This window comes from Salarias fasciatus, chromosome 1 (genome assembly GCF_902148845.1).
Source record: "Salarias fasciatus chromosome 1, fSalaFa1.1, whole genome shotgun sequence".
Lineage (NCBI taxonomy): Eukaryota > Metazoa > Chordata > Actinopteri > Blenniiformes > Blenniidae > Salarias > Salarias fasciatus.
This window is the reverse complement of record NC_043745.1, coordinates 23,554,535-23,566,787: the sequence shown is the minus strand read 5'-3', so window position 1 is coordinate 23,566,787 and position 12,253 is coordinate 23,554,535. Positions and strand designations below refer to the sequence as shown.

Here is a 12,253-nt window from a genome sequence, read left to right as displayed (position 1 = left end):
TTGTATTTTATGACCATTAAAAAAAAAAAGATGCTGAATGAGGGCAAAGAACAATCTGAATCTGCTGTTGTTATCGTGGGTTATGAGGAAATCTTTATCAAATGTGCTATTCTTGTACTCAATTGTGTTCTGTTCTAACTATTTTAAATTTCTATTTTAAAAAAAGAGAAAAGGTTGACACTCTTGCTGTAAAGTCTGCTTTTCATACATGTGTCCAGGAACCAAACGTTCTCTCACTTTCTGTTTTTAGTGCCCTCATTGTAATGTACAGTAAATCGTGTACAATTTACTGTGGTGGTATAGACACAGTCATTTGTTCAAGGAAAGAAAAAAAACTAAATAAAAATACGGTATGTCAAACAATGCATTGTGTTTTCTCAAAAAAGGAATAATAGAAGTTAATATTTTTAAAATGTGTTAATTTTTCTAAACAGTGAACACACCATCGGTCCCATCTCATATGGCTTGAGTTTAGCAAGGGTTGACAAAGAGAGCACACTTTGTTGAATACTGTGCATTAAGGTGACTGAAATAACAGAAAGACAACGCTCAGAGATTGGGCGAAAGAGGAGAAATCACATGATGAACAAAGAAACCAACAACCCTTTAATAGGATAACAGAGTAAATTAGCTTGAACAGAATGCATTTCTTGCCTGACTGTAACTTTCAAATCCAAAATCTGACTTTCTTTGAGAGAGATTCCTAAAAAGTTGTTTCTCAGTCCTGCGATTTATAGCATCACACGGCCCTCTGCTGACGTCAGCTGTTGAATTTTAATACCGTAACTGTACACTGCTAATAGACGGATAAAATGAATGAAGTGGTGAAGACAGATTACTGCAGGATCTTTAATAATGCGTAACTCATTACATCAGTCTCTGGAGGCAACACTGCACAAAGCAGCTAATGTCTTTAGTTTGCTATGACGAGGAAATTTAGAGATATGCTGCATCGTGGAAGCAAAGATCTGCATTATAGTACATGCTGCAGCACAATGTTCTCCAATCATTCTGTATTGAAATAGACTTTCCGGTTAACATCAGTGAATTGACTTTTCAGCTCTGCAGCTGCTCCCTCCCACTCTGCTTCGAATGCATGTTCTGGATGCATCAGAAGCAGTGAACAGGTTTTTGTGTTTGTCCCTTCATGCTGTTTATCATATTTTGGTGCTTTCTTTGAGCTGCTGAATCAAGTTAACGCAGCAGTACACATCCCCGAGACAATTACCCCATTGAACCGCCAGGGGGAGCCAAATGTGCTCATGACATGTTTAGTGTGCTGCTTCCATATCATTTATAACACCGGAAATAGTTATTATTAACTTATTGTAACGTTTATATTAACAAATACTTGATAATGAAAGTATTCATAGACAGTGAAAACTTTATGTGCATCCTCAAAATTCTTTTGCTGTGAGACTTAGAATGAATATGAAATAAGCGATTACGACTTACATGGTCATTTTCAGGTCTTAGTTGTTTTGAAGCATTACGGGGATCTGTGTGATACAAGTGATCATACAAGTGATCTGTGGAAACTGCATTGCACTCTCCAGGGATGTGTGGGTAATGCCTATTTAACTGGCTCCATCAGTAGAGCAAGTTGTCGCCCAAATTCAGAGTTCGTGGTTCAGGATGCATCTCTCTCTGTTCTTGTTTAACTGTGTCCTCAGACGCTGAATCCCAAGTTCCTCCCAGTGCTGTGCAGACATCTTACAATGCAGCTGTCACCGTGACATTATGAGTATAACTGATTGCCTGAAATGCATCCAGACTGCACAAGAAATAACATTTTGCAAATTAGGCTGAGACTATTTGCAATTCCATCCCTCCAGGTTTTTTTCAGACTTGGATTCTGTTGCTCGTGTCGAATGGACAGAGACATGCTGATAGAAGTGCTTCAGTGAACCGGCAGTGTTGGTTGATGGTTCACTTAAAATGTCAATAAGGCCATTTGAACACTATAAGTGGCAAATAGTTACAACAATTATGGTTAAGTTTTGTATTGATTTTTTTCCAAATCACAGAAATGTTGAACTGAAACCGTTTTTTTTTTTTTTTTTTTTTTTTTTATTGGGTGGGGGGGTGTTTGTCCTTGAGCTGTGGAATAATCCTAATCCTGGAGAACCTTCGTGTGAGGAATGTGAAGAAGATTTAAAAAGGAAGAATGGACTCTATGCATAACTTCACCACTTCCTGAACTTCAGGAGGCTCCTTGTTTCCTGTCTTTCATGATAGGTCGAGCTGATTTATCCAGGTGTCCCTGACCTCAGTAATGGTCAGACACACCTGCATTAATCAGCTCATCCTATCATGAAAGACAGGAAACGAGGAGCCTCCTGAAGTTCAGGAAGTGGTTGAGTTGTGCATGGAGTCCATTGTCAACAATGCAGGACTTAACAGTAAATCAAATATCCTGCCTGTATGTATATTATGTGCTTCAACACTGCCCATGTTGATAAAGACTAAAGGAGTTCACACACTAATCTCTGAGTGGTTTATAACCTGATCAGTGTGCACACGTATTGGGAATGATTCTTTTATTTGTATTACGTAGCATCATGGGGCTGCATGATGAAGCTGTGGCTTTTTTTGGTTAATTATTATTGTGATTATTGTATTATTGCTGTGTATAATTTTGAAAAACACTAAATTAGAATTCATGGGAAAATGCAAAATAACACATGAAACCTTATTTTACTCTGCCTCATTTTCCTTATTTTACTAATGAAACTTCTGTGTTGAATTTGGATAATAAATCAGTCGCACTGATGATGTGAAAGGATACTTTATTTTGTACAAAAATATGAAGAACAGCTCTGCGTGTTTCTCTTAAGTTTGGGATAAAACAGCAGGAGGGAAAAGTGTGAACTGGGTAAAGCTTCACGGACACCAAGTTTGGTTTAAAACTTTCAGACTTGGGGGAAGTTCTTCATTTCTCTCTTCTGTTCCGCATCCTCAGCCCGCTCACCCCGACGTCTTTGTGCACTTCAGCCTGGACGACAGCCTCATCCTCCAGAGGCTCTGCCGCTAACGGGTACTCGTCCTCATCCTCTTCTGCTTCCTCTTCTGGGTTTGAACTTCCTTCACAGCTAAACTGCAGGCTCTCCGCCTCCATCACTGGGTCCTCTTCATCACCTTCTTCCTCCTCTTCTTCCACCTCTGTGCCCTCATCTTCTTCGTCCTCCTCCTCGTCCTTCTCTTCCTCCTCCTCCTCCTCCTCGTAAGTCCCCTCTTTAGGGTAGTGGAAGACATCTTTGCGGTCGCTGAAGCTGATCTGCTTCTTGGCTGCACTGCGGCTCTGCAGCTCTCTGCTCACGTCCAAACCAAGTCTCTCCTGCTTCCTCTCAGCAGCGGGCTGCGACGGAGGCAGACACAGCAGCTGCTGTTTCTCCGCTTCGGCCTCTTCCTCCTCCTCCTCCTCCTCCTCCACTTCTTCTTCTTCTTCCACTGCTATTTCTTCTGCTACTTCTTCAAGGTCTTCCACTGTTTCCTCCTCTTCAACATCCTCCTCCTCCTCCTTCTCCCCCTCCTCCTCCTCCTCCTCCTCCTCTCCTTCTCTGCCCACCTGTTCCTCCTCCTCTTCATCTTCCTCTTGCACTATGGAGAGTTTCCTTGCCATAACCTCTTCCTCTTCTTGCTCCATCCTCTCCGCTAAGGCCTCAGCAGTGGGCTGACTGAGTGGCTCCTCCAGCCTCATCATCTTGAACCGAGGTCGTCTGTCCTCGCGATCGTCATACTCCGGGTAGGTCTCCTCCGGGTAGCCTGGATTCGTGAATGAAAACAGAACACAACACACGACACTTCATGAATGACTCCGGAGGAGCTTTGGGACACAGATCCAGGCCTGTATACCTTCCCAGTCTGCATCGTAAGGGACTTCTTCAGCCTCCATTTCTGGGGAGGCTCCTTCCAAACGGCCCTCTTGCATCAGCTGTGTGATCTGTCGGAGTTGCCTGAGCAGTTTCTCCTCCTTCTTTGATGTTGTGGTTTTGCTCTTCCGCCTCCTGCCACAGAAGAGCAGCACAGAGCCAGAAAAGACCGTTTTACCGCAGAGGACATCACTCCATGGATTAATAACCTCTCGATTGCATGATTATTACATTTATTCAAGGCTAATAGCGCTGATGCAAAATCTCTTTTCAATCTTTAGTTCATGAATCTTCTGGATTTCCCCAAATGTTATGCATTAGTGGATTGCAAATGGTAATAACAAAAACACTGAATTTATGGTACTGTTTTTATGTTCTCATTTGCTTGTTTGACTCGTGTTGCACACAGTCGTGTCTTATCAATAAATTTGCCTTCTGAAACGTCTGACTCAATAGTATATGGATTGTTTCGAGCAGCAACACTTCACAAACAGATTGCTTTTCATGCTCTAAACATTTTCTACATCATATCACGCCCAACAGGATTTGCAGTAATTTCTGTGCTGATTCTGTGCCATTAGAGATGAAACACAGGACGTAACGTCAGCCTTACCTGCCAGAGCTGTGTCCCTTCCCAGAGACAATCCTCTCCATCATCCTCTCTGTTTGCAGAAGTCTCTCTTGGAGTCGAGCAAGTTCGTGATCATTTACTGTAATGAAACAAAAAATGTTGGTTTAATATTGCAGTGCAATTCGTTTTCACATAAACACTGTAAGAACAAATTAGGCGTATCACAGAATACATAATAAGACACTTTCGTACAGTATTGTATATTAACAGACGTGTGATTGCACAGGTACAGAGGAAATTGCTTTACTCCCACAAAATTCTTTTCACAGCATGAATTGCTACTATACTTATATTATTCTTTCCCTGAAGAGATTAACAGATCCAATTTTATCATGAAGAAAACTGTTAAATGCACCAAGAAAACAAAACAATTATCCATTAAGACAAATTGCTGAAGGGACCTACTAATTGTTCGCTCCACGTTTGCCTGCCTTGCTGTGGTGTAGCTTGCTGATTTATTAGTCTTCCCCTTACATGTCAGCTGTGAACATAAACATGATTATGAGAAGAGAAACAGAGCATTAATCATTGATAATTCAAAAGCATTGACTCGGTTTCTATAATTTACTAGAATTATAATGCTATATGGGACAAATACAGAACCACTGAGAGAAAACAGGCTGCTGTGATTATTACAGCAAATTATGTCATGGGCTCAGATGCAGCGTGATGGAAAAGAAAGAAGTCACGATCATGCAGAAAAGGCAACAGCTTTTCTAAAGATATGCCAACCTTGCAGGTCAGTCATTGAATATAATACCTTATAGATGATATAAATGATATACAGAAGGATCCCGAAGCCATATATGGGTATCACTTGAGCCATCAGGTTGTATTTTTTGCCCCGTCCGACCACCTTCATCTTCGCCATAGCCTCAACGCTGTGAGCGATGGAGTACGAATGATCCACGCCCCACTGGTCTGGATCTGCTGGCACTGACAGCTGGTGCACAGGAGGATGGAACCCGGGACCCACTGAAAGAAATAAAAATCAATCAGGTTATCACTGACTCGATCAACTTATCAGTGAAGTAAAAGCATGGACTGCATTCATTGACAATGCACATCGTCTAGTTTGGATTCTGGAACTGAAACATTTATGTGTTAGGTTGATAGAACAAATAAAACAAAATAAATGCATCACTGCTTCCATGAAAGCAATAAAAATGAAATGTATAAAAATAAATACATCATAAGAGGATAAGGATCATCAGGAGAAACAGCAGCAAGGCATCATTCAGGATCGCACGTCTCTGGGCGGAAACATTCCTCTGAATTCGGTTTGACTGTATATATTATTTGAATGAATGAATGAATGAAAGCTTTATTTCAAACATGTGAAGAAAAAATAAGTGAACAATCAAAGAAAAGAAAGAAAAAAGATAATCCAATTCCCTGGACAATATAAAACGGTCAACACCATGTGCCTCTTTCTGTGCGTCTTTCCCATGCAAGGAAAGGAGTAGGAAGAAGAAATAAATACTGATGTAATCCTACCCCTTCACATCAGGCTTTAACTTAATGTATATAACAATAAATCTTTATAATTATCATCACTTCCAATGTATTAGACTACTACAGTATATGTCAATGAAAACACAAAACCTTCACTCAAACAGCACCATGAACAAACAATCCTCAGGTCATCGCCAAACTGTGTAAACCGGACCCACCCACTCCTCATCCACATTTGGATTTTGGAGTTGGGCTTAAGCTTAAGGCTTGAGCCCAACTCCAAAATCCAAACACCAATGAGGAGTGGGAGGGGCTGGTTTGCAAAGCAAGAACAGTGTACCTCACCAGAAAAACTCTTTGTATCTGTCCTCTTCGATCATATAGATATTTTCTCTGTTACAGAACAGTTTTTGAAGACTACCAGGTGAGTAATAAGTTATTCTTTGCTTTATAAATCATTTGAATAATTTTAAACTCTACAAGATCCATGAATTTTTACATTTTTGATTGTGAGAAAAGTGGAGTTTTTTATTTATATACTTTTCAATCATAATAAAACATTTCTGCTTCATGTATATTACCACAGTATAACTTCCATAAACTACTGTGTTCTTGAGAAGTCTGCTTATGAAGAAGTAGAACTTTTCAGGTTGTTTTAAGCAAAATGGAATGTACAGTGCAACTAAATGTATATGTATGTATGTATGTATGTATGTATGTATGTATGTATGTATGTATGTATGTAAATGTAATCTGGGACTCCTTCCACCTCCACCACAGGCAATAATAGTAATAATAATTTATATAATGTTTCATGGTTCATGTTTTGTTTCTTGTATGATGTAGAGTCTGGCTCTCCTTTCTCTGAGTTCTGGTTGCTTGTCTAAGCTTTTCAGTGTCACAAGGTTCTTGGGTTTTTTTGGACTCCCAATAAAATGAGCTTCTGCTCCGGTGGAGTGTCCGGATTCCTCCTCTGATCAAACTCCAACACTTCCCATAATTCAGAAATAATTGATTTTTCTGTATCTTTTAATTTTTTTTGTCCATTCCAGGTATTTGATATATGTCTATGCTTCTTTTGCAGTTCAAAATATATAAAGGTATTTCTGTAGCAAAAATAATTGTCAATGCGTATTCAGAGCTGTCTGTATCGTGTGTACAAAGTGAGAGTTGTCAATGTGGAGAACTATTTGTCAATGTGAACCAGAATCAAAAGTTGTGATTCTGTCACTAGATTTTCACATGTGTAAAAACTTTGCTTCTCTGTAGTAGAGTTTTCAATGCCTACAAAGGTATTCAAAGTTGAAAAATGTTCATGAGTCTTTGAGCTTGCACTCAGGGAGTACATACTGATGTATTGCAGTTTGTTTAACAATATCTTCTGTGTTTTCTAAGATATAATATGTACATTGTAATTCATAACATATATATTTCAGGCCATTAGGTGAATGAAGAAATAGCAAGAAAATTACTTTCATTCACATGTGTGGTCACTACTTTTTTGCATTTTTGTTTAGACTATGCTCTTGTGGATTTTGGACTTTTGAACTTTAAAAGTTCTCTTCAATATATCCTGCAGGTTTTTTTTGTGTCACAAACCATAAATGTATATACATTTAAATTAAAATAAAAAAGAACATTCTGTTGAGTAGAGTAGAAAGTTACTTTATTAATCCCAAACTGGGAAATTCTTGAATATGGGGCTAGATTCATTTGTTTCATTTGTCAACATTCACTTCAAAAACAGAACACTTTTCACTAATTCACATTTTTTAATACATTATAACATTTAAGACAAGTCTAGATGAATTATTACCATGAATATGGAAAAACGCTTCAACTAATTTCTTATATTAAACATGGTACATGTCAATTATGAATATCTCTTATGAATATCGTATTTAAAAACATAATACGACTGAGCAGTGGCCCATACCTGTGATATATTTTTAGAAAGCTCAGAAATCACCTCGATAATTATATTAATTGCAAAACATTAACCCTGAGTGTGGTCGGGATGCTCCCTGGGCATAGCGCCGCCTGCTGGCTGTGCAGTACTGCAGGATGAGTGAGCCTGTGAGCCTGAGCTCAGGGCATACAGCCCTCTCTCTACAATCAGACAGCAAAGTCACGTGAAAAAAATCCAAATAGCAAATTATGAAACTTCTGGACTCCTAACAGGTGAGTTGTTTGGATTTTCAGAACTTGAGCCCAAATGTGAACATTTTTAAACTTTAATTTTCTTCGTACGCATTAACAACTCCAATTACACGTGTGTACAGATTTTACTACAGAGGCGCAGAGTTTTTTTTTACACATTTGAAAATCTAGTGACTTTTCAAGCAACTTTGGAAGATTCTGGTTTACATTCGACGAATTCTTTTCCACATTGACAACTCTCACTTTGGACGCACAGACTGAGATACAGACAACTCTGAATGCGCATTGACAGCTAGTTTTGCTGCAATAACACCCCCATTAAAAGGATTTCCGACACATTTACACATCACGTGTCGTATTTTCTTGATGACAACTGTGATACCAAGTTGAACGGTTTTTTTCTGAAGAAGACGCATTAATAGACGACTCTGGGTTCATTTCCTGCACTCTTGCCTGACAGAAAAGAAAGGGAACACTGCATGATGGTTCGAAACCTGTCAACAAAATCGTCTTTTGGCAGCTAGAAACTGAGAGGCTGTTCACCTGCTGCCACTTCGAGTAACTGCAGCCTGACCACAGTGAGGGACAGCAGCTGAAGCTGGATTCACTGGCTGCAGAGATGTGAAAGTTAATGTTGGCAGAAACTAGTGGAGAAAATGAGTTTTTTCTCCGCTTTCTAACAATATGTGAGCCATGAATGGTGATCATTTTGCTTGGTTGGTCCTGTTTGTCATCTTGTCGCAGTCATATTTCTGAAGTGAGTTATTGAAGACTCTCTTCGTTTTTAATTTGCACTCTTCAGTACATATATAGATGTTATTTGTTTGGGTAAATCCATTATGACTCATTAGTTTAAGTGTTATTACATCCCATTTATGCACACTTAAGTAATTTCCTGATGTTCTTTGATATTTATGAACTTAAATGACATATGAAGTCTATATAATGCGACATGTCCCTGCAGTGATGGGCGATTCATTCTGACAGCACCTCCAGGCGTGATGTGAGGTTAACGCAGTTAAATTTCTGTTCAGATGTTTTGTTGTTGATAAAGACTTTAACGATTAAAATTACAGGCCTTCTCCCTTCTTCCCATCTGTTGGAGTGCAGTGATGAGAAAAGATTAGTCTGGTGTTAAGTGCCCTCTTCTGTTATTAGATCCAAGTCAGCAAACAGAGCGGCTCAATCAGTGTCACGCTTGACACGAGATGTTGAAATTTAAAATGATAATGGCACACAATGCAACAGCAGCTTCATTTCATGCTTCAGATTCCTTCAGATTTAGTATAAACAAACATCTTTCAGCAGACTCAACTGTGCGTGTATAAAACCGTGATTTCAATATCACATTATCATATACTTCAATATTTGAAGAGGAATTTTTTTTTCTTCTTCTTCCACCTCAGACTCATTGTATAACATGAGGATGAACATGTGCGCACCATGATGAGGCCTCTAGGCCTGGCACACTCTGTATAGAGTAACAGCTGGCAACAACAGCAGCAGCAGCAGCAGCACAAAAAAAAAAAAGAGAGGAAAAAAAGCGACATTGGAGATGGAGTAGGGTGGAGATGGATGGATGATGATCTGATAAGCCGCCTTACCCTCGGGCTGCCCCATCTCCTTTTTCCCTCTGGGTAAAAGCATTCTGGGCAGGAAGAGAGAAACACAGAGAACAGAGCACGATATCAGAGTAACCTTCTGACAAGTCGTTATAGACATTTTGTCTCAGAAAATAACAGCCATTCGTTTATTTCACTTGAAGAGTAACGCGAGTATCCACAGATGTCATTGCTCATCTGGCGACGTCCCTTCCCAGATTAGAGCAGATTAAACCCGCTGCATTCAAGTGCTGTATGAAATACTAGCTGCAAATCCCAGGAGAGAGTATCAGCTGACCTTATATACCACTGCTGCTGCATTTATACAAGAGGCAGCTCTCTTAAACTGTGGCTGTTTTCACTTTATGTCGTATTTTTGCTGCTTTGTGACTTAAGTCTCGCTCCACTGCCGTGTGTGAACAGCTCTCAGCTGTGTGTGCGATCATTGGATGACTGATATCTTCTGTTGAGAGTTGTGGTTTATCACAGAGTATGAAACAAGCAGATGTGAGGTTACTTGTGTTCCCTGCCTGTCTGATTTGATATTGATCTTCAGGTGAGCCTTGTTTGTTGACAGCTGCTGACGATTCTCACTGAATTTGTCCAAGAGTCCCATTATTGTGTACCAAAAGTGACATACATGGAGAAACAACAGGTTTTTTTTTTTTTTTACTGTCTATAATTCAGTGCTTAAATTAACGTTTGAACATTAATCCGTCATCATTTCATCATGAATTAATGGGATTTTTTTCCCCCTTTCAATGTCTGCATCCACTATTTTGCTGTTTTTCTCACGTGGAGTAAAGTATCAAGCTATATCTCACACTGCTTTCTCTCCTCTAAATGCTTGAAATGACAAAAAATGTACTGTTAGCCTTTTTTACGGTGAGCACTTGAATGCAACACATGACCTATCAACCCACTCAGTAAACCCCCTGGAGTGTATTTTATAGCAAAGAGCAGCAGATGGCAGTGCAGGCTCAGGTACAAAGGTGTGCCATGCTGAGGACAGTGGCTCACAGCACTGGGGTCCCAGCAGGGTGTTCACAACACTACAGCAAATCTGCCATACAACTCAAAATATTGTGACTGTAGGAGCTTTAACATTAACATAGTACCATTTTATTAAAAAAGAAAAAAAAAATTAAAAAAAGATGCTCATTTTTTCAGTTTTAGCAAGATTTCTCACCCCTCCATTGCCACTGGGAGGCCTGATCTGGCCTCTCTGCTCGAATTCTGATAAATATCTATATTAGTGATTTAACCACTGAATTTGTTTTGCTTCGCTGTTATCATCATTGAACACAGAAGTAAAAGTAAGTGAATCAACTGACAGACAAAAAGAAGAAATCACAGTAGCCAATCAACCTTCACACATATATGTTTACTTTTGCAGTATTTGTGCGTTCTGTTCTATTATTTTCACCAGACCAGATAATGCTTTAAGACAAGGTTACCTTGGTTAAGGGGAAGAAGATAAATTATGTCCTGTAACTATTTGTGTGATTAGACCTGTCTTGTATTGATATTTTGTAGGCACATTAGTCCTGTTTAACATTTGGCCTCGAAGCCAGTCTCGGCTTCACTGGGCTTCTGGAGTCCATCTCATAAGTATTCGGAGAGTTTTTGTTTGCCTGACTCTGTGCTTCCGATCGTTTAATGAAATAAAAAATGCTTAATGTTCAGGAAGTTACCTATTTGTCTGTCTTTTCAGCTGGAGCATGATGTCTCCTTGCCTTCAGAGTAGATTTCAGCATATTGAAATGAAACTCTGCCAGACTGAGGTTGTTTAATTAACTCATCCAATCAAGGATACTCCACCTTTTCACCCAGAAAACGCTCGCACTTGTTTCATTTGTATGTTTACCAGTATGGTTCCAGTGAATAAGAAAATGTCTTTTAGTTGCTTTTCATACTTCTGTATAAATCGTAGTGCTTCGCTATACCTCCATGCCTGTCTTGTGAACTCTGTCAGAAGCAACTCCATCAATAAATGCCAGTGTGGCAGGTCTACTGGCAGCTATATACTGTACGCTCCGAAAATAAGAGACCCAGCGCCATGTCTGACGGAAGAGGTGGTGCGGTTTAGGTCGCGAGCTGTTCCTTTTTTCTCTGCACTTTCCCGTTTCCATCATTTTAAAAGTGATTTTTTTTTTCTCTTTATCCATTGAACTTTCTTCCACACCTCCACCAGTTTTGTTTTCTGTGTTTTTGGTGCGATGCAGCCTGGCCTTTCTCTTTTTTGAGGCTTTCTGTGAGTTTGTGTCTTGCAGGGAATCTTTCTGAAGTTCTGGTCAGGAAGTCTTCTCTTAGTTGTTGACAGGAAAGCATGTACGCCTACATCCTGGAGAGCACTCTTGACACGTGTGGCAGTTATTGAATGTTTTCCCGTCCAGATTTGACAGACAACTCCACCCAAATCTTTATAGTAACCCGCAGTCCGTCAGCTCGGAGCTGCATGCAAACTCATTTATCATCAGTAATGCTGAAATGACACGCTGCTGCCCGAGGAGCGTTCAATAACCAAAAGGGAC

General features: G+C 39.7%; 1 protein-coding gene across 1 annotated transcript; it reads right to left on the bottom strand.

The window, feature by feature from the left end:
- Positions 1-2,932: 2,932 nt before the first annotated feature.
- Positions 2,933-10,024, bottom strand: ric3a (RIC3 acetylcholine receptor chaperone a). Its single transcript, XM_030095262.1, has 6 exons — positions 9,723-10,024; positions 5,264-5,478; positions 4,798-4,984; positions 4,486-4,582; positions 3,856-4,007; positions 2,933-3,765 (listed from the first exon to the last, which is right to left on the bottom strand). Exons 1-6 carry the CDS (start codon positions 9,838-9,840, stop codon positions 2,933-2,935), a joined length of 1,602 nt encoding a protein of 533 aa, XP_029951122.1. The 5' UTR covers positions 9,841-10,024.
- Between the last annotated feature and the right edge of the window lie 2,229 nt (positions 10,025-12,253).

Coding starts and splice junctions, on each gene's coding strand:
- ric3a (XM_030095262.1), bottom strand. CDS start 9,840: ATGTCTATAACGACTTGTCAGAAGGTTACTCTGATATCGTGCTCTGTT. Junction 4,985..5,263: donor TCATTTATATCATCTATAAG/GTATTATATTCA, acceptor TTATGTTCACAG/CTGACATGTAAGGGGAAGAC. Junction 4,008..4,485: donor AAGGGACACAGCTCTGGCAG/GTAAGGCTGACG, acceptor CTTCTGTGGCAG/GAGGCGGAAGAGCAAAACCA.